The 22,377-nt window shown below is 46.2% G+C and overlaps 1 protein-coding gene and 1 non-coding gene across 2 annotated transcripts; one reads left to right on the forward strand and one right to left on the reverse strand.

Moving 5' to 3' along the window:
- Window positions 1-329: 329 nt before the first annotated feature.
- Trnaf-gaa lies at window positions 330-402 on the reverse strand. Its single transcript has one exon. It is a non-coding gene; the product is annotated as a tRNA-Phe (tRNA).
- Window positions 403-10,771: 10,369 nt separating this feature from the next.
- Window positions 10,772-16,255, forward strand: LOC121838426 (ADP-ribosylation factor-like protein 4A). Its single transcript, XM_042294694.1, has one exon. It carries the CDS (start codon window positions 11,034-11,036, stop codon window positions 11,628-11,630), a length of 597 nt encoding a protein of 198 aa, XP_042150628.1. The 5' UTR covers window positions 10,772-11,033; the 3' UTR covers window positions 11,631-16,255.
- Window positions 16,256-22,377: the final 6,122 nt, after the last annotated feature.

The following is a 22,377-nucleotide window of genomic DNA, read 5'->3' on the forward strand; positions in this document are numbered from 1 at the left end:
ATACTAAAGAGGACTACATTTTTTTTTTTCAAGACCAAAAATGAAGCGGAGTTGCCCTTTAATGTCTAGCGACATGACCTCGCACTTTTACTGGTGGGGTAATTGTCATCGACAATTTAACTTGGCAGAAAGTTGTATCGTATACCGAGTATAGACCAGTCAAATAGTTAACAGAAAGTCCGAAGAACTGGAAAACTGTTTAACGTAAGAAAGAAAAGAAAAAACGCTGAATACGTATTGTTGATACCTAAAATGTGACCCCATTGAATACATGACGTCCCATAGGAGGTAGAAACTAGAAACGGGCGGTAAAAAACGTCCACCTGCTCTGCCGAAACCCGGGATCGAACCAGGGACCTTTAGATCTTCAGTCTAACGCTCTCCCAACTGAGCTATTTCGGCTCTTCCTTTCTGTATATATTGTATTGCATGGAAAGGTGACACGACAAACTGCCAAGCATGCCGTGATACAGTTTTGACTAGTGGTGTCGCGAACCAGCCGAGGTTCGAGTTCGACTAGGTTCGGCTTTTTCGACCTTTTCCCGAGAAGTTCGACAAAATTCTCAGATTCGACTATTGTGAGCATGCGCGAACCTCTCGCGCGGGTATAGGTATGCGGGTATTGTGTGGGGAGCTTCGGGAATGCGAAGTAAAAGAAATACCATATAAAAAGATGTTCTTCAAGTTTAGCGCTCAAGAATAGCAGGTTCTCTATTCGCTAAAGTGTATTCTAGCGCCGATGACATCGGCTACGCGATTTGGCCGACTTTCGCTCTACGCTACCCGTTCGTGCGCGTCGTCAAGTCGTGGCGGAAATGTGCTTCTACGAAGTGGTTATACGTGGACAGTCCGAGGATTGAATGACGATCACCAGTGACAGTGATTCGAAAAATCACCACGAGAAGTACAGGGTGTCACAAAAGAAAATTCATACGGTCTTTTCCGCCGCAAAAATAAGCTAGGCATCACCGAACGCTCATTCTCCGCCCACGCTAGAGGTCACAACCAGATGCCAAAGTTTCAGCCCGATCCGATATCTGAATCAAAAGTTATAAGTGATTTTCTGAAAAGTTCAATGGGAAAATGGCGGCCGACGGAGTTTTCGAATACATGGGGCTCTATGGGCACCAGAAACCGAAAACAGGCAAAAATGGGCTCCATTTTCCCATTGAAATTTTCAGAAAATTACTTTTAACTTTTGATTAAGTTATCGGATCGGGCTGAAACTTTGGCATCTGGTTGTGACCTCTAGCGCTATTCTCTGGGCGGAGAATGAGCGTTCGGTAATGCCTAGTTTATTTTTGGGGTAAAAAAGAACGTGTAAATTTTCTTTTGTGACACCCTGTACTTCCCGTTCCATGCCCACAAGAAACCCCGACGAGAGAGTGCCGATGTGAATCTCAGAAACTGACAGATTTGAGATACGCTGTCTTTAGAGGTAGCTCGGCATTCGATTTCTTTAGAGGTACACTGGGTTATAAGCCTACTCATACCCGTGCCATACGGGCAACTCGAATGCCATTTACAACGAATGACATTTGAGCGGACGACCAATCAGCGCGCGACACTCGGGGTTAGCACATTCCACGCGCTACAGGTTGCAAGCTGATTCTCCATCACACAAATGTCATTCGCATGTAAATGGCATTCGAGTTACCCGTGTGGCACGGGTATCAGAGGTATGTCAACTTCTCTGCCGAGCATGTAAATATAATAACAAGTCAATTCATTTTTCAGAGTGGTGTGGATTTCTTTTTGTTTTTCTAAGCGTGTAATATTTGCTAGTTTTATTACTATTTTGCAGACTAGCAAAACTCAAGCTCGTTAATGTATAACAAAATTCGCCATGGATTTTTTAAATTTTTATTCAGCCAGTAAAGTGGTGTGAAACCTTCGTTCCATGGAAGTTGTGCAGATATCATAAAGCGTGAATAATAGTAATTGATTACGTCCGAGTCGCGTCTTCCAGACACGTCCCGTACGCAGCACGTATATAGTAAAAAATGCTAACCGGCTCGTCCGGTTAACACCTTTTTTAGAAAACATACTCGTGTCTGGCTTTGCGCAGAAGGCAACACGAACATTTTAAAAGTTGTATGCACCTACCGATAATGAACTTGGAGCAGAATCCTAATCGGTCAAATGAGTCGTCGACTTGTCAGCTTCTGCCCGGGGAGACCCCATCGGAACAAATTTGCATCATGTTTCGGAAACGCACTTCAAATTAAAAACCAAGCGAGGCTTTAGCCGAAGAAAAATGCCGTCTAGAAATAGATAGTCGCAGAGCGATCACCGACAGCGCGACCGCTGAGGTAACTAAAGTTTAAAAACGTGGCTTGGAAGTTCGGTCGAGCGGGGCCCAGGGCAGTGAACTCGTGACGGCTAACGGCCTAACGGTGGCTACCGGCCACTGCTAGATTTTGTCTTACCGTATAAATTCATGATTATGGGCGGTTCTGAATGTTTTCGTGATCAACTTGTACTATTGAAACAGTTTAAATGAAAACAAATAAAAAGCTATAGTTCCCCATACTGGCTAAGGGACGCTGTCAACGCCCAATTACCGCAAGTGATTTTGAGTCAACGTTACTAGAACACTCAGTTGGGAAACTCACCTTTAAATTGAGCATAGTTGTAACCCGAGACTGGGGATACGGACAAGGGACAAAACACAGAACGACAGGGACGATTACATGTTCTGTGTTTTGTCCCTTGTCCGTATCCCCAGTCTCGGGTTACAACTATGCTCAATTTACACCAGCTAGCCTGCACCCTCACCATTGCTTCATCACCTTTAAAACCTGGGCCGCTGGCGTCCACCGAGGCGGGGGGGGGGGGGGGGGGGGGGGGGGGTTCCGTATACTGATAGTTTTGCCCGAGAGACAAGGGCCTTGGCAAAGTGGGAACGGTAGGTGTAAAATACCTTCATCTAATGCAAATCCAGTACGAGAACCCTTCACGCAGCGGTTTCGATAAAGACCGTTCACTGACCTGGATGGCCCAGCAGTCCACTGTTGGAGTGACGAGTCTTGCGACCTGGTTGCTGACAATTCTTTTTTTCAGAATTTCGTGTCCGTCTTTTTTTTCTTGTATGAACCAAAACTAAGCAGGCAGACATTGAATGCACAAGTACATTCCCCGCATATCATGAAAACCGAGTTAAATGAGGATGCGCCTCGTCCATAGCTGGAAGATGCGACCCCCACCCTCCCCAACTCCCAATATGGCGGCTCCAAATGGTATGATGATGATAGCTGGCATAGGGACATGTCTTCCATTGTCAGGATCACGACCTACTCTAGTCTTACTGTAGTCTACGACCTACAGTAGGATTACAGCAAGTCGTGGTCAGGATACACTACAGCAGTCTTGCACACGTTACTCGAAAAAGCAATCGATTCCAATTACAATTACTCTTGGACAAAAAGTATTCAATTAGATTACTCGATTACATGAGAAGAAAAGTAATTGGCAGTTACTTGATACAAAGAACCGTCACCTTTTCCGATTTTTTAAAGGGGGTGCAACGATTTTAAGACTAAATGAATCTGCATCTCGTCATTCTTTACGCTCGTTTATCGTGTCCGCGGAGGGTAGAAAAAAACATCTCCTTCATAAAGAATCTGGCGAATCCGCTGCATAATCGCAAAACAAAAGTCGAGCTTCCCCCCCCCCCTCCCCCACCCCCCCCCCACCCCCCCCACCCCCCCCCTTGCAAGCCGCGAGTGGCAGCCGAAGGAACTACGGCGAAAAGATTACGTGACCTCGCTGGGCTCTGAGCTGCAGCATAATGCCCGCTAATGTCAGCAGAGAGAAGGAGAGGAAGCGTCCTCCGAGAGAGCACACGGGAAGCCTGCACGGCACCCCCCAAATTATGTCACTAGGAGGGGGGACCAGGTGTGACCCTGAAGACTGGGAGTGAGTTGAGGGGATGCCCGAAATGCCAATATTTTTTTTTTTTTTTTTACACAACAACTAGGACACGCAGGCGCGACATCGGTTTTCTGTTCTTTAGTTTAGATGTCCCGGAAGGCAACTTCCGCAAACGTTAAGCCGAAGTTCTGAAATCGTTGCACTCCCCCCGATTAAGATTTTCAAAACGACAGATTTTTCTGGAGACGGGGCTTTTCATTCTGCTCCATTAGTGGATTAGAATCACCCAATTATAAGCCATTTTTGTTTATTTATACCATTTTTGGTAAACCATCATACCGTCGGAGACATGGTTCGAGGATTCCTTGGCAGAAAATTCGTACAAGGGGCGCCATTAGGAAAGGGAAGGGGAAGACAGTAACTGATTTGAATACTTGCAAAGGTAACCAAATTGTTTTTGTTGAAAACGGGGTACACTTGCCATCGTCAAGTATCTTTTCTCCTCCTTTTTTACAAAATCATGCCGCACCTCCCTGAAAGAAGCTTCCATTTACAGCATCAGAGGCTTGTCAATGCGTGTTATCCAGTGTATCTTCTGAAAGCCGCCTTGCAGAGAATCCTTTTTGGCCGTCACCGGCAAAACACTACAACTAGAAGCAAGAAGCGGGCTCGTTTTGCCGTTCGTCCCATGCGTTCCTAATTCAGCGCATCGGCGAAAAGCCATTGCTTCCAGGTGCTACACCAACGTGGCGTTTTCCTGCCGGATTCCAAAAAGTGAACTCGAGCGAGAAGCCTCAAGGATGCACAGTCAAGCATGCCAATAAGTTCCCCCCCATGCGAAGAACAAGGTTTATACTTTTTTTTCGGGGTGTGGTAAACTATACATAGGGCATGCGCGGCAGGTGCATTAACTACTTACTCCGCGAGCACCACGTGGAAGTTTCAAAAGATTCGGCAGACTGTTTTCACCTTATTGACATTCGTTCCAACAGTGCAAGTGGCTGTATTCCGAGTTTCGAGCAAGCGAGAATCTTGGGATGGTACAGGAACAGGTTTGCTAGAGAAATTATAGAATGCTTCAACATGAACTCAGTAAATAATAACATTACCGCGCCCATTAAGCATTTTAACTAAGGATGAGATACAATTCCCTTATTCCCGCGCGCTGCAGACAGGACGAGAGAAACAACCGAATGTGATTTGGGCGTGAGGTGTTCGTTGAATATTCTTATTACGGCTCCTGTCAGCGATTTCCGGAACAATTAGGCGTTTCGGCATTCATTAGACGCTTTCGGTGCCTTCTAACATCGTTAGACAGCTTTTACTTCGTTCGTGCAGCTACGATAAAAAAAAAACACCAGCAATCTTCGCGACAATAGAAAAAGAAAAGAAAAAAAGAAACTGATCATACTTGGAATTTAAAACGTTTACACGTCGGGAATCCCAGTTCAAATGGGCACTAGGTGTCTCCGCTGTAAATGATAAATTTAGCAGGTACAGCATCACTTCCAGCCTGGAGTCTTTATGTGCGTCGACGATCTCTTAAAAAATAGCATTTTTTTTTTTTTTTTTCGTTTTCCAATGGGACTCTTTCGATACCCGCCCCGGCACACCAACGTCAAATTTCAGCACAGGAATGATGACACGAACGCAGGCCCGGCGCAACGAATGACCTTTCAGATCGAAAACGCACGGGTGGCGATTGAACCCAGGGATGCCTGGGAGTCCTGCATCGCGAGCATTCGCCCCATGTGCTCGGAGCTGCTGTATACGTACACGCTTGGCCGCTGACCATACCATTAATCGTACGCCACCACAGTGCGCATCACTCCATAGGGGGTCTCGATCATGCGGTTCCTTAGGCTGCTGGCTCTTTTATCTTTATTTTCGATAACTTCTAGGTTGAAATGTTTTTGCCATAGCTAATGTAAAACGTCGTAGAATGAGCCCTTTGCGCTCAAATAGTAAAACGAACAGATCCAAGGAGAAAATGCTATCACATCCACGCAATTGACGCGGTAGGTCTGAAAGAAAAATAATTGCGAAGCAATCGCCTTACTTTTCAAATGAAATTCATAACTTTTTTATCGATTACGTTTTGCGTGCTAGCATTTCTAAATTTAATTAACTACTTTCTGAGCGAAAAGCTGCAACTGTAACTTCACTTTCACTTCCAAAATAATCCACCCAAAGTACGCGATGCAGTGACGCTGTAATGCACATCAGTTCAAGTGATATAATTGAGTTCTGGCAGGTAATGGTATGTTTAATAAAGTGTCTCAGTCGGATTTCGCGTTAGCATTGTGGACCTAATCCAGTTGAAAATAAATGAACAGAGTGAAATTCGATATAAAATTTTCCTAGAACTTTGCAGAGAATTACGAGCAAGAGAGAACACGATGTTGATTTACTTCCTTCTCCTCTCGAGGGTGAGAGGAATACCACCGAGGCAGGGGGGAGAGGGGGGGGAGGGGGAACCTGCAAGCGCATTCCGTTTGGCCGAAAAAGCAGGTCCGGAGCGGTGCGCCCCTTACTGCCTCGGGTAACAGAACTATTGCCCTAGCGGGCACCCAACTCCAGAAGGAGAAAGAAAAACCCAAACAAGGAGGGGGGAAGAGAGAGAGAGATCAGGAAGCTTCCAGGTCTCAAAAATAAAGCAAACAGTGCGACTTCCTGGTCTGCGGGAGAAAAAGAAAACAAAACAAAGAAGGGCCTTTTGAGGTGCCGCCGGCCACGCCGTGGTCAGGTGTCACATTCGTCGTGATACGTGAGGTGCCTGGAAAACTACGCGGTGCACCTCGCGTTCATTATACGAATGTGGAACGCATCTCAGTTAGACCTTTTTTTTTTTTTATCTCTGCATATCGTTTTTCTTTTCCTTAGGAGGGCGCATATATACGGTAATTGTCATTACATTGCGGTCACTCTACCAAACCGGGAAAAATTGTGTTTTTTTTCTTCGGCTTATGTGTCTGCCCGGTCATATATTTTTATATTTTTTTGCTCACTTGCGGTTTTTGTTTCTTGTGTTATATTTGACGTTTTGCGCGTGTGGTGCATTTCTTATTCTGGTGTCTGCATATAAGGTTTTCTACTATTTTTTTTTTTTTTTTTTCTGCACGATTTCGACATTTCGCCGGTCTCAGTGGGACTTCAGCAGGTCATGTTTCTGCCTCCGCTGTTGCCGGTCTTCTCTTGTGTTACGTAACTTATGCTGCTCGGGGTTCTGGCAAATAATCTGACGCAAAAACTGTTTTTAAGTTACAACAATTCGCGCAATACCGCTGACAACTTTGGTTACCCTAATGACTATCGTCTCACCTTGAGATACCGCAATCAAGGCTGGGAGCATGAACCCCTTCCCCAAGGACAGAGCTCGACTGTGTGAGCCCTGGCGCAGCAGGAGCAACACAATTGGCACACCTCGCCAAAATTTGTATTTCAAAATATTTACATGAGATTGGGCACACGAACGAAGTTTCGCAAGAAGTTTCGCCAGAAGTTTTTTGTCAAAGTTTCTAGAGTTCAACTCGAAGGTAGTCAAATGTTAAAAATAAAGCAAAATCGGAGGTCTTGTATTTCCTATCAACTATATACGATGCCTTAAAATCATCTGGTGGTCTAGTTGGCTACACATCTTGGTAAAATTAGCACAAAGATAAGGGAGGAAGAACATAGAGACAGGACTGGCGTTTAATACTAAGTGAGATAAAGAAAAGAAGTACTGACGTTTGTTAGTACTTCTTCATGTGTATGTGTCAGTACTCAATGTCAGTACTTATTCTCTGTCTTTCTCTCACTTGGGATTAAACGCCAGTCCTGTCTCTACGTTCTTCCTCCCTTGTGTTTGTGCTACTGTTACTAAGATATATACCATGCCTGTTGGTCGTCTGCACGCCGGTTCATGAGCTGGGCTGACGGGTCGCTCGCTGAACGCAAAAACGCCAATAATATTAGATGCTGGCGATGAGCAAGATCATCGCGTTAATTCGCCTTTTGCAAGATCTGACTGACCGTGCGCCGCCTGCACTTGGAGGCCAACCATATTGTTTCTCGTCGCGTCCGTGAGATGGCGCCACAGCGCAACGCAAAAGGCGAATTGATTCGTGGAAATGGAGCGTGCTGGTTAAGTTACGGTTATTCTCCACAAACACCGAATTGATAGATTTACGAAATATATCAATAATAACCACAGGGCAGCGAACTCACAAATCAGTGTGCAGACAACGAACGCCTGGTATAGGGCTTAGGAAATATACGACATCTGTTTTTGCCTTATTTTTAATATCTTACTGCCTTCGAGTTGAGCTTTGAAAAAAAGAAAAAAAGACTACTTTTTGCGAAACTACGTTAAAGTGTCCAATTTCCGGTATGTACGTTTGGAATTCGAATTTTGCGAAGCGTGCGAAACATGTTGGTCCTGTCATAGGTAGGTTACTCATAAAATGTAAGAGTGTTACTGTTATGGTTACTCGGGCAAAAAAGTAACTGTGTTACAGTTACAGTTACTTCGCTAAAGTAACACCGTTACTTCACCGTTACTTTACAAAAAAAATATTAGAAAGCATTCAAAAGGAACCTTCCTCAATGTGCCTTTAAATTTGCATACATTTTTTATAAGACATTGTGTTGTTCATGGTAGTGAATATGATTATTTTGAGAAATTAAATTTTTTGTTGATAATCAAAATCAACATGTTTGGTTCTTCCTATTTAATTTTGATGCCATAAATAGCTCCTTGAACAAGATCAAAATTTAAGACAGTATCTGAATAAATCCACTATTTGATAAATCATGTAGAGTTTCTTCTTTAGCAAAATTAGAGGCGACTTGAGTTTTTCAAAATTTTAACATAGCAAATACCCAACCCCCCCCCCCCCTCCCCAATATGGTGGAAATTTGATGATTGATATCGTGGGTACTCTAGATGCCACGGGAAGAAGAACCCCCCCCCCCCCCCCCCCCTTCCAAGGTTTGGACACGATGAATTGAGTCCGCCCGATACAAAGGGAACAGCTGCAAGTTCATCGTCATCATCATCATCATAATCTTGGTCTATTGGCACGGGTAAACATCTGCCGAGGGATGTACGCGACGTCAACAGTGAGCGCGACACCCGCCTCGGTTCCGTGGGGAAGTATGTCAGCGCTACTGACCAACACACTGTTTACAAAACAAGACCGCGCTTGCCCACACCGGGTGTGGGCACTGCGCAGGCGCAGAAACCAGATTCGCGCGAGGCGAACCATCTACGCATGCCCTGTACCGACAGCAGCGCCACCGTAGTGGCGTGACGTCAGAGAGATGAGCTTCACCGTAAGACCGACCACAGCCCATGCTATTACCCGATGACGATAATCATGCAGCACCAAAAAACCGCAAAAATCAAAGCGCTGCTTTTTTTTTTTTCTTTTTTTTTTTTGGGGGGGGGGGGGGGGGGAGGGGAGTTGATATTGTTAATTAAATTATCTTGCACCGCGAGCAAAAATGTTGTGGCCACTTCCACGAGGTTCTGGTAGCTGCCATGAGCTTTTACATGACACTAACAATCATCATTAAAAAATATATTTTTTTTAAATTTTTTTTTTATTTATTTACAGAAGGACAATGAGAATTCTTTAAAACGAAACTGTGATACGACCAACTTTCGAGGGATTAGTAATTGTAATTGCTATTTTGCACTTACTGAGCATGAAATGAAAGTACAACAGGAATTACTTTTCGTCGAGAGTAATGAAGTGCAGATAGAAATAAAGAAAACAACAAAAAAAAAACATTAAATTGCAGAAGTAAAATTCCCAAGTATGCAGCATCGTACAGGGTGTGCCCTCCCTTCTTGCCACAAAAAAAAAAAAATACATTTCTTTTTTTACTACAAAAAAAAAAAAAGTGTTGCCGAACGTTTATTCGTTGCCCAAATGTAGCTCTAGCGGTGCGAAACAGATGCCGAAGTTTCAGAACTAACCGTTATCTTATTCAAGAATTATAAAAAAAAAAAAAATTAAAAATCTGAAATTTGATGAAAAAATGGCGGCCGATGGACCTCTCGAATGCATGCAGCTGAATGCATGCAGCCAGTTACCAAAAACTGGCGAAAACGGACTCTTTATCCCATTGGAACTTTCAGAACTGGGAAAACGGTTAATTCTGAAACTAGGGCATCTAGTTTAGACAGTTAGCGGGACATTTGGGCTGTGAACGAGCGTACGTTGATGCATAGCTTATTTTTGCGGTGAAAAAAACAACAAAAAACTGTAAAACGATATATATATATATATATATATATATATATATATATATATATATATATATATATATATATATTTTTTTTTTTTTTCTTTTACACGCATAGTTTGTTTTAATGCCGGCACTTTTTCTTCTATTGCGAGCAAACCACAGTATTTACCCCTAAGCTGACAGTGCAATGGAGGCCACGCATTCACTGGACCAGTCAAACATTTTTCTTTCGCCGTGTGACCACGCTCCAGGGAGCTGGGTTCAAGCATAGGTTAAAAGGGGGTAATTATAATGCCTTTGTCCCTCTTGTTCCCCTTCTCGAGGGATTATTTTCATCGGGGGGCCGGTTTATTTTAGGGGGGCCGGTTTATTGCACTCTCTCTCACCACGTCTCTCTCGCCTGAACAAAACAATTTATATTATTTGCTATCTGCGGCGCAAAGTATGCGGAAGTTTTATACAGACAGCGGTAAGGTTTTAGAAAACAAAAACAAAAATTGACGAGCACTTACATTTTTTAAAATCTAATCATTAGCATTTATTTTATTTATCTTTAGCGACGACAGCGCCACGAGTTCCCTAGCGGAAGTTTGTCGCATTTAGTCTTCCGATTAGGAGGCGCAGCGCACCACTAAATAACTCTACTAGCCGCCCCGCAGCGCCCTCCTCCGCGCTCGCCAAACTGGCAGGTTGTATCTTTGTATTGTGCATCTCGGTCGTCCGTCGGGATGCGATTGCTTGGCGTCGAGACCGTCGAGGCGTCTAGCGTCCTCACGACGCTCTGAAGCACGTCCGTACCGCCTCCCCGGACCCCACAACGCGCCGAACCCTGCCTCGGATACACCGTGATGCGACCGCCGACGACCCCCAGCGACGATGTTAGCCCTACGGAGCGTCCGACGCCGTAGGCCTGTCGAGTTGCCATGGGCTCCGCAATGGGCAAAGGAGCGTCCCTTCTCGACAGCCTCCCGCCGAACCAGTCCCTGCACGTCGTCATGCTGGGTCTCGACTCCGCCGGTAAGACGACCGCCCTGTACCGGCTCAAGTTCGACCAGTACCTGAACACGGTGCCCACGATCGGCTTCAACTGCGAGAAGATCAAAGGCACCTGCGGCAAAGCCAAAGGCACCAGTTTCCTGATCTGGGACGTCGGCGGCCAGGACAAGCTCCGGCCGCTGTGGCGGTCCTACACCCGCTGCACTGACGGGATCGTGTTTGTGCTGGACAGCGTCGACGAGGAACGGATGGAGGAAGCCCGCATGGAGTTGCTTCGAGTGGCCCGCGAGAATTCGGGCGTGCCTGTGCTCGTGCTGGCGAACAAGCAAGACCTCCCGGGAGCCAAGGAGCCCCGCGAGATCGAGCGTGTGTTGGGGCTGCACGAACTCGGCGCCGGACACCTCTGGCACGTGCAGCCCGCCTGCGCCATCATCGGCGAGGGTTTGGACGACGGACTAGAAGCTCTTTACGACATGATTGTCAAGCGAAAGCGACTCGCCAAGCAAGCCAAAAAGAAGAGGTAATTGCGGTAGGGCGAGGCGTCGCCGTGTGTGGTTCGGGATGTTCGATCCGCCTTCGACGTGTTTCGTTGAGCGACGTTTGATGGTGGTCGCCGGTAGCGTTTAGGGGGGTGCCCTGCCCGAAAATGTTTTCCGCGACACCGAGTTTCTTACGCACCGTTTTTTTCTTTTATGCGGGTCGTTAGTGAGACCGTAAGGACGTCAGGGCCCACGGTAACCTTCTATTTTTAGAGTTGCGGGGGCCGGTTAAGCCCGACGACACGGCTATCGAGGGCAGTGCGTCGCGTCATTTCGTCGTTGTGTCGAGCATTGTGTGACCGGCGCTCGTCCCCGCCACACGCCTCGGCGGCACCGCCACTGCCTCGCACAGGTGTAAAAAAGAGTCGCCCTCTTTTTTCTTTTCTTTTTGCGGTTTGTGTGTTTTGTTCGGTCTTCTGGAACGAGCTGTCGAAGCGCGTGACGTCATCAACGCGTCCGCGTGCGCATTTGGGAAAGAGGACGCGCGGGCGAAGGAACCGGTCCCGCAAACAGGCGCCATCTCCGAGCGTGAAAACTAACCTGACGCGTTTCGTTCACAATTGGCTTTATCGTGCGCGCAGGTAGATACGTCTTCCGGATGTTTATACCCTCAACAAACGCGCAGTCATTGACCTAAGTGTGTCGGGTATTTAAAAAAAGAGTGATGGAAAGTCTAGCTGGGCTTTTCCCTGAGTAACGAGATAAAACAAACCTGCTGATTTGCTCGGGCTTATTTCTTCAAGTTGTACTAGTTTTTTTTTTTTTTTTCGGCAGTTAAATAACAAAGTTACATAGCGAACAAATGGTGTCATGCCATCTTTGGTCATGCTGTGTCAGTAGTGAAGATGTCTGATTACATTTGGTGTATCGTCATTTCAGATCTGCGCACCATGACCAGTGTTTTGGGGTGCAGGCCTGGAACCAAAAAACATTAAATACCTATTTGACTCAGATGGCATAGGCAAAACCGGAATGAACGAGAATTACAGAGAGCAGGAAGGTCTACTTGGAATGAAGAGCGTGCTGGTAGGGGTAAAATATAGTTGTGCAACCACACATGTACTTGCTGCAGAGGCAGGATATCCAGTTACTACACTTGCACAGCTAGGTTCAGTGCCATTGCTGCTGTAGAATAAAGCTGCATTGCCGTGCTTGGTGAAAGCTTGCTCTTCAGATTGCAACATAATGCTAACCTTTGCCAATCGTTCTTGTTATTTTAATTTACAGGAGCCTGTTGTTTCCGCTAGGTTCAGTGTATGCACACATCTTGTTTTCGAAGTGAGTGGCTTGGGTAACTAATGTCACTGGAGGCTTGGAAAGTGACGTCAAGGTCCCCACACGTTCGACGTTTGGGCCCATGGGATGAATAATTTGCACCTTGACCTCTCCAGTTTGGATGCATTGAACCAAAATTGTGGCAACAGATTGTTTCACAGACATTCCTCGTGCACAAGACTTTTGTTAGATCTGAAACTGATTGCATTGTCAGCCTGCGTCCGACCTCACTTTTTCGCGGCATTCGGTTCATAGGAAATATTTTAAGCAGTCTGTTAGCAGACAATGTATGATGCTTTCCTGTTTTATTTCCGTCCGTGAATGGTGCTTCGTAGCAGCCGAACTGCCTTCTTCACTCGCTCTGCAAGAGGCAAATTACAATTTGCTCTCGCAGTGGCCAAAATCATGCCCCACGGGAGATAAGCCATGTTGACAAGTCGATTGAATATATAGTGGCAAAGACACTGCAATCTGAAAGGAACACTTTTAGTAGGATGATACAGCATCCCGATCTAGGCGCAGCTGGTTTGGAATGCACCCTCACGAAGCTATGAGGATTTTAAAGAACCAAGACGGCAATTTCCATGGCAGCAAATATCTTTCAACCACTCGCTTCGTGAGGTTTTTGTTTTCTATATGTTAGTATTGTTTGTGTCCCACTAGAAGGCAGCAAACACAATGGCACTACTTTCCCGGGATTCAATGACTTCATGGGCGATAGCCCCCTAAAGTGGAAGCTGTATTTATGCTCTCGTCGTCCAGATTCTGGCATCATAATTAGGGCTCCATATTTCCGGGGTTTATTTGCCTTCTAATTTGTGTGCGCTTTGTTAGGGCGTTTATTTTTACCTACACATTCAATGTTTTTTGGTATCTATCTTTGTTGTCTGATGAGCATTTGGTATTAATGGAGCTGGGCTTACGTTGAAAACTCGACACGGACGTGGGCTTTTCCAACACTCGGGGAGCACGTGCGTTACCCAAATACTTGAGAAACGTCATCCAGGTACCGATGGGGGAACAAAACAAAAAACCCAGATAACTGGTGTTTTTCCTGACGAAAAAACCCGCTCCCCAAACAGTCCAGAGTGGGCTGCATAACGAGTCTACACGAAATAAAGCTTTAGATAAATATTTCTTCCTGTAAACATTTTTTTTTTTATTTTTTTCATTCAAACACAGTTTTAGTTTGGGGTTTTTCGGTTTTCCCTGACTTTGATAAGGCCAGATGAGGGGATACCTTACAGGGTTTCTTGGGATAAACCAAAAACACAAGGACCCTAATGATAATGCACTGCGCCCGATGCATTGATTGGAAAGAGACACCGGGGCTAGTGTGCTGCTGCTAGGGATGTGAAGAAATAGGTACGTGTACACCTCTTTCACATGTTGAAAGAGATGTGCATACATTGTCTTGCTCCTGTTTTGTTATTCTTCATTTACACACACCTACTGCCATCAGCATGCTTTTCAGCTCATTGTGACAGTGCCACCTTTGCATATAGTGCCACCTTTGCACCTATGCCTTAGTAGGCCTTCTGGGCTGGCAGAATATTTTCATTATGTTTGTAAGTTTTTGTTTTATTTGTTTTTTTTTCGTTTAAAGCAGTGTTTGTAACCATTTGGAAAACAGTGTCGGCTGTTTGAAGCCCTTATGGAAGGAGAACACAGTCAGAATGTGTATTTGGAATAACATTCACATTTGTGCTCTGTCCAAGAACTCCAAAAGGTTTTGTAGTATAATAAGTAAATGAGGAGCTTGGACAATAATTTTGGAATGGAGTCCTCAAGGAGTTTGTATAGGTAGCTAGAGGAAGATCTGTACTGCATAGACCCCTTTGAAAATTATGCCTTCCAGTAGAACCGAAAATACTACACAGGGTTACTATGTCTATCCTTAACCAGCTCACCTGCCTAGTTACTTTAACTTCAGTGTTAAAGATGCCTTCGAGCTGGCAAGTCCACATCTTATAAAATGAACACTTCCATAACAATAACATGTGCATTTCCATAGCTACCAGTATGGGCTTATGAAAGTGCATGTTTAGCGGTATTGGCTTGCCCAGCTTGTTACACTGTTTTCGAAACCTTTAGGAGAAGCATGTGATTTTTTAAAGGGGTCAATGCCATGTAGGGGTGAGTTTACAATTGACATGTTGTGTTAGTATGGAACCGGAATCTGCTGACCGTTTGACTATCTTCGACAGCTCGTTCCTTGTAGCCTTTGCTTGTATGTTTGTTTGACGTCGACTACCGACTGTTTGTGCTTGGTTCTGTAGAATCTCTCCTGTGTGTACTGCAGAGGCAGACAACCTAGTCACACTCAGACGAGTTCCCCCTCCTAGAGACACAAGCTAGTCTGTTTGGCTTTCCACGAGTTCCTCCTGTCGACGACTAACGATCCCTGGGGCTCAACTGCAGGCATGAAAGAGCTCTTTTGAGATAGAAGCAACATTGTGTGTGATGTAATTTACTGAAGGAGGGAAGGGAGGGGGGAGCAGATAGCCACACATCCTGCTTTTGTACATAGACGGGGTGCCCCCATTTTGGCCACTAACTGCTTTCTGGAAGTGTTCCAGACGGCTCGAAAGCTTAGCAGACGGCGCCGCTGACGCCATAGTGTAAATTGAGTCAGTTTGCAGAAGATTTCTGTTGTGTTGCTCGCGATGTGTCGTGTCTGGCGTTCAAGTTCATGACTGGTTGGGCGATCTTATCTCGTTTTGCTATCTGGCCTTTGACCTCCGGGACAAACTGTGATTACGGAGAATTCATGGAGAGTGAGGGGCGGCTTTTGGAGAGAGCCGAGATTCTTGGGAAAGCTTGGGGTAGGGGTTTTGAAAACATGTTGAATTGCTGTCGTTTCCGGATCTTGTTTATCTCAGGCCAGTGGAAACGGCGTACTGCCAGCGTCACTGGTGTTTTCCAGGTCTTTTACGCAGGGAAACCTTCGAGTGTTATTTTAATTATTTCGAAACCTTATGATGGGATGTCAAAGTAAAATATGATTTGTACCACTGGTGTTTCTTTCCAGTCCAACTTTAGGCTAAGCATTTTTTTTGTACTTCCTCTGATTTTACGGTGATGTCGAAATAGCTCGGTAGCTTGCATGCTAGGTAAAGTTTGCACATAACATAACAAAATATGTTTTTTAACAGACTTCCTCTTGTGTCGACAGCAGTACATCTGTAGTGATTACACTGCAAGCCCGTGTAACCTCTCAGTGCCCCAATCTGTGATTGAAATGTCCATGTTTAATTGTTTGAACAATTATACCGACATTGGTGCCCACCGCTTGTGTTACGAGGTGATTCATTAAAACGCCACTGACTATCATATCAAGCAGACTCTGTGTGTGTCTTTACCACCCTATTTATATATTTTATTATGTTCAATATTTTGCACGATAACAGACAGGGGTTTCCACTGTGAGACCGCTCGATTTATTACATATGAGGAATCTTCCCTTTTCACATGGAACCCGTGTTAACTTTTGGTTTTGAAACTATGTTGCTGATACGTAGCAGGTCATGAGGCACTGCCAGCTTTCTGGTTCGTCGGTTCGAACTTTATGAAATCCAATTATTGACCTCATATACTGTGTGCACATTGAGCTCACAGAACGAAACAGCTACTTTCAGCCGCGATTAACCAACAGGGCTCAGGATAGGCTAGCGAAAATACTTTAAAGAAAAAAAAACACACACCCTGTGCTGGTAATTGTGTGACGCTGCTGTACATCCTTTCTATTGGAGAAATTGCACCTCCGTTCTGAACGATTTTGCATTTAACTTTCTCTATGGGTTACATTTCTCAAATGGTTCTGTCCCACGAGTCCGACAGCACAGAATTTTCCTCTTGGTCGTGCAAAACAAAATCAGTATAGAGCAGGGGTGGCCATGCCGACCAGGCCTAAGAGCCGCAAACGAAACCACGAAACTTCTAAGAGCCACGAGGGGGCGGGGGGGGGGGGGGGGGGGGGCAAGTTTAAATTTTGTTTAGAATCTGACTGTACGTATGAGTGCACAAAGCTGTACGACAGTACGTATGGAGGTACAAGGCTGCCAAACCGCGAGCCGTACTTCATTCTGCCTGAAATCCCTTCCTTTTTTCCTGGGGAAATGCGGGAAGGGGGGAGGGGGGGGGGGGTGGGGGGGGGTCCCCTTACGAGGGATCCGCGAGCCACACTCCGACCAGCAAAGAGCCGCATGCGGCTCGCGAGCGGCGGTTTGGCCACCCCTGGTATAGAGACTGCATTCACTTTTTCTTTCCCGGCATTCGTGATTCAGCTGTTTTTGTAGCTATATTTGTGAAGGCCTAATCTTTCTGGTCGCCAAGCAAGCAATCTACTCCATTTACAGACATAAAACTAGACAGCCTTCTGTCTATCAGAACGATCTTGTGCAGTACTGCTTGTTAACGAACCTGTTCAATTTGTCGTCGGTTGATGTTCCAGCGCCAAATTGTTTATTATTTTCGCCTGCCAGGGGTATTGTACTAAGAGGCTAACTACAAGCTATGGCTAGCACCATTTATCGGGATAACAGTCGCAAAAAGTGGAGGAACGTCATTTGTCAAATTCTGGTTGGGCGTGTTCGCGAAGGCATCTTCTAGCCAACCAGAAGTCGGGATATAATCGTCTAGTGTTGGCAGGAGCGAACAAAAAAAAGAACACTTATGGCCTCCGAGTTTCCTGGTCAGCGATCCCGGTGACATGAAGCTCCAGTCGGTCAGTTCCGATCACGACCGTTATCAGCAGTGCAGTCAAAGCTTCCTTAAGCTTCCTGCATGCCGTCATGGCTCGACTATTAATTTCAAAAGCTGTCTCTTTTATACGGTCTAAGACCTTCTCACGCCATTGTTCCCTTGCTTTAGAATATGAAATACGAAGAATGGAACGTTTGGGTCAAATTTAGTTCACAGTATGACCGCAAGGGGAATATGTGATGACGCTGCCGCAGCTGTGGACACGCGCTGTGTCCTTCCATTGACTGCATTTTCTACACACCGCTCTGAGTACGCAAAGCCACAGACATGGCTTACGTCGCCCTCTGGGGTTCCAACCTATTGTTTACGTGTGCATCTATGACATCAGTCTGGTACCGCTCGATCTGTCACTGGTTGACGTTTTCTGTTCTCGGGTAACGGTTGGTCTCGCCAAGTGTTTGTTGCCCGCAGACCCAACGTGGGCCTGACAAGAGCTACTTGTTCGATGCCGCCCGAAAGACAGATATCTCGTTGTTTGTCGTTGAGGATTTTGCCGCTGTGTCGACCATGAGTGAGTGTGTGCAGTGTTTGTGACGTTTTTCCGACATCCAAACGACGCTGCCAGTTCGTCCTCGTCGTTCGTTTCGTTTTTTTTTTTTTTTTTTTTTTTCAGATAAAACTTTTTTAGGTGTTTTCCTTACTGCTTTGCAATAAATACGATATGAGAAACGCCAATGACTGACGGTATCCGTTAACATTTTCGTTTAGACGAGCTACGATGACGGCTACGGTAACGAACGCTGTAGTGTTTTAGAGTTCAGGGAAAAGCTCCTCCCACCTCTCTCCACTTTAGCAGAGAGAACGCTGGAGAGAAGGCGACCTCCTCTCCAGCGTTCGCTCTGCTAAAGTGGAAATAGGTGGGAGGAGCTTCCCCCGAACTCTTAACCCTGTCACCGACTGTAGAGCGCAAACGAAGTGATACCCGAAACTAATCCGGGAACCGCATTGGGATGTATGTGACGTCAGCTGCACGCGCATAGGTGAAGGTGACCAACAGTCCAGGTGGGACAGGAGACTCGTCTCTGCTTGCCCCTAAACGTTTCACGGTAAAATGAGATCTCTGACGGAGGGAAACAAAAAGTCCGTTCTCGTGTCTTTTTTTTTTTATCTGGATTTTGCGCACGCGCTCTGCACACACCTGGTCTGGGCAAACACTGACTTGTTTGTAAATAGTGCGTTAGTCTATATGCTGGAGATTCCGCACCCATTAGCGATTTTATTTTCGTTTTATAGTGTAGCTGCGTGCAGCACTGTATCATCTCGACTCTCGCCACAGTTCATTGGCAAAATGAGGCGAGGAACCGGGAATTTGTGCTTCCTTTAAGAAGCAACGAAAGAGCCTGACACAATGTTCCCTGACCCGGGCCGTAAGTGCCGAGTCGCGCGTATCAACACCTCTGCCGCCATCGTCGCTTGTGAACACAAGTCGCTCCGTGAACGTCTGACAGACTCAGCCGTCGTAGTATATTCCTCTCGCTTTATGCTCCGATTATACGCTGTACGAGAGCCGAGGCATTTGGTAAGAGCGTTTCTCACCGCTATGCCTGCCGCAATCGGGCGGTTTTAAACGGCTCTTAGGAGGTCGTCCGCCTCAAGTGCACATCAATGGCCTGCCGGGCTCGCACAATGGATGCACTGTGGAGGCAGGAAAAGGACAATTGTGCGCTCGCGGGGCTGGGCGCGGCGTTATGCAACGCTGAATGCGACCTCTTCATTGGAGTGACCCAGCCAATGAAAGCCTCTGAATGAAGGAAGCAAGGCCACAATGGGTAACCTTGATTCGACGCGATTGCCGGCGAGTCATTCACTCTGTTGTTGCGTTTTCTTTTCGCACGCCCTTCGCGACCCGCGTGGGCGCTCGAAAGGGAACGCTCCGTCCCTTGATTGGCTCTTTGGCAAAGCGGAAGTGACGTGCCCTCTCATCTCCGCAAAGCAACGGGAGTTCCTGGGAGAGAAAGGGGACGCCCTAAGGTCCGAAGTGAGTTCCGAGAACCTGCGATTGGGACATTACTCCGTCTCACCGGGAAGTATAGGGGCGCTCCACTGGCGGAAGACCTGGCGTTCGACAGTGAGACGCGTTAAGGAGCCTGCGGCACCTTTTCGCGTGCGAAGATGTGGCGGTGGAAGCGCGCATGGACGTAACTTTGACTCTTTGAGTTGATACGTTATTAACGGTGACGTTGCCTGGGGTCCGGGGCAGACCTAAGAAGCTCATCTTGCTGTTCTCCCAAGTAGGTCGATGCAGAAAGGGAAAAACACTCTCGAACCAGAGCGCTGCGTCAACGCTCCGCTTACCCTTTCCCTCAAAAGCTCGTCTGCTTCACGGAGTGGACTGTTAGAAAGCACGTGCGCAGTGTACGGAGGCAAGTTGCTTCGACAATGTTAGGCGCCGCTTTGATATTGTAGCGTGTTTTCGCGCGTGACATGGCCTATGCAAGAGAAGAATCGACCGGGCAGCACTGTGCTGTAATTGTTTGCAAAAATAATAATAAAAAAAAAAAGTAAAATAAACGCCGATTCAGTGTGCGAGACCCACGCTGTCAAACAGGATGAATGTGGGTGCGGCATGTTTCTGCTGCACCGGTTCCCCGCTGCTCCAGACCTGCGACGCCGGTGGCTGGCGAATTTAAACAGGAAAAACTTCTTGCCATCGAAGGGCAGTCGTGTGTGCTCCGACCATTTCTTGGACGGCCGGCGAACTGCGGAGAACCCCGTGCCGTTCCTTCGCCTGGGCTACGGCCGAAAGGTACGCGGAGGGCGGCTTAGACATTGAAAAAAGAAAACAGTTGCGTGACTCCTGGTCTACTGAGTTAATAGTACACGCCACGACATAGTTTGCGCACAAATAATTCTCACGCGAGGCGATAACAGAGAGGCACATCAATGTGCCAATATTTTGACAGTGGATTCCAAATCAGAAAAAAAAACCGGATCCGTCGCACTTGTTATCTGTACTCGGTATTTATATATCGATTCATATTTAAATTTGAGGTTTCTACTATTTCAATCAAAGCAGACGTGACAACGCAGGTCTGAACCGCTAACCGCGCAGTTAGTTCCAATGTTCCCGGTGCCCCCAAGTTGCGAGAACTCGAGTTTAGCGCAAATTCACATGCCGTAATTCGTGCCATCCTGGCTTCGTTCAATCCTCAATTTCACTAGCGATCGTCAATTTCGCTAGCGATCGAAACGCCGAGTTCGGGTTGGGAGCGACGACTGCCCCAGAACCGCGCTAAAAATTACCCACAAAAAGATGCCAGGAAGGCGGGATGCACTTTTCCCCATGCCTGATATACAAATTAGGATAGTGCTTTCCTCCATGGACGAAGACGATGAGCCGAGGACGCCGAATACGACAGCCGTGCCGGCAGAAGCAGCTGCGATCGGTGTGACTCGATGAGCAGGGTAACAGTCCAGTAATGGCGGTCGGTCATTCGGGCGGGTTCAGATTCTCCCAAATGCCCGGATGAGGATAGGCGGCGCTACACTCGTTAAAATGGCGCCGGCTAGGAAGCCCAGCTTCGAGCGATGTACATATTCCAGGAAATAAATGTACCACCGTGTATCAATGGCACCCTTGGCTGGCTTCCGACGAGAAACATGCATGCTTCTACAGGGTGAAACCAGTGCAGTCGTTCACAAAATAAACGAGGCATTGTTATCCTGAAATTAATCTACCACGAAATGACTGAGTTCAGGGGAGAGAATTAAAATCAAGATGTTTAAAATCGTGATTTAAGCAACACCAATTTCACTACGATGACTTTCCCCAAGAACACCTTTTACACAAGAATAACTTCCTGCCTGCTAAAACCATAGATACGTTTTCATTATTGCTTGTCTGTAAGCTGATACCGTTCATGTAAATGTATTTTGTTTTTTTTTTTATAAAAAAAAAACAGGCAAATAAAAATTATAAGAGGCTGAACACGAGAAAAATACTGTGTTTTTTTAGACTAATCGGACAGGTGAGTTTTGTTCCTATCTTCCACTTCTTTCGTGAATTACTTGGCATCTTATGCAAGCATATCAGAATGCTAAGGAAACAAACAAACCCTGTATGCGTGCGCGCGCACGCACGCAGACTGGCCAAGGAAATGACTGAGGGACAGGCACAGAAGTCGGTTCTCCACGAAGATTTTCTCGATCACCTCGCTTGATTCGTTCATTCTCGTTTCGCTGGCGTTTTACTGATGAAATCAAATGTTTGGCTTCCCGATTTCCTTTATTCGATGAGTCAATTTCCGCTTTTCCCTTTCCCACGAAGGTTTCATGAATTATTCGATATTGAAACGTCTTTCACGGGCTTCGAAAGCAATGCTCGTATGTTGATGCACCTGTGATGATGTTTGGGGGAGTAAAGGGTCAGGACTTTCCTTCTAGGTGGTGTTGGTGCAGGAGGCGAGGGGGGGCGGGAAGGAGCACGCTCTTCGGAGGTAACGTGGGTACTCGAAATATCAGGGCTAAAGCTGTGGTGTGCGACCGCAAAGAGACGATAACCCGGCGTTCCTATCTCTGTGGAGCGTTCGCTTTGGCGTTTTTTTCTTTCAGAGATGCTGCACACGATGACATTCGCGCCGTCGAGGCACAAAGTTAGTATCAAGTTCACCTGTCCTACAACACCGTGAAACAACGTGAAGCATTACATTCCATCATACCACTTCCCAGGCCATAATAATGCAAAAAAAAAGAT

This window comes from Ixodes scapularis, unplaced genomic scaffold, assembly GCF_016920785.2.
Source record: "Ixodes scapularis isolate PalLabHiFi unplaced genomic scaffold, ASM1692078v2 PGA_scaffold6__148_contigs__length_123643588, whole genome shotgun sequence".
NCBI lineage: Eukaryota > Metazoa > Arthropoda > Arachnida > Ixodida > Ixodidae > Ixodes > Ixodes scapularis.

Excerpts from the sequence above, each read along its gene's own strand:
- LOC121838426 (XM_042294694.1), top strand. The coding sequence starts at position 11,034 with ATGGGCTCCGCAATGGGCAAAGGAGCGTCCCTTCTCGACAGCCTCCCG.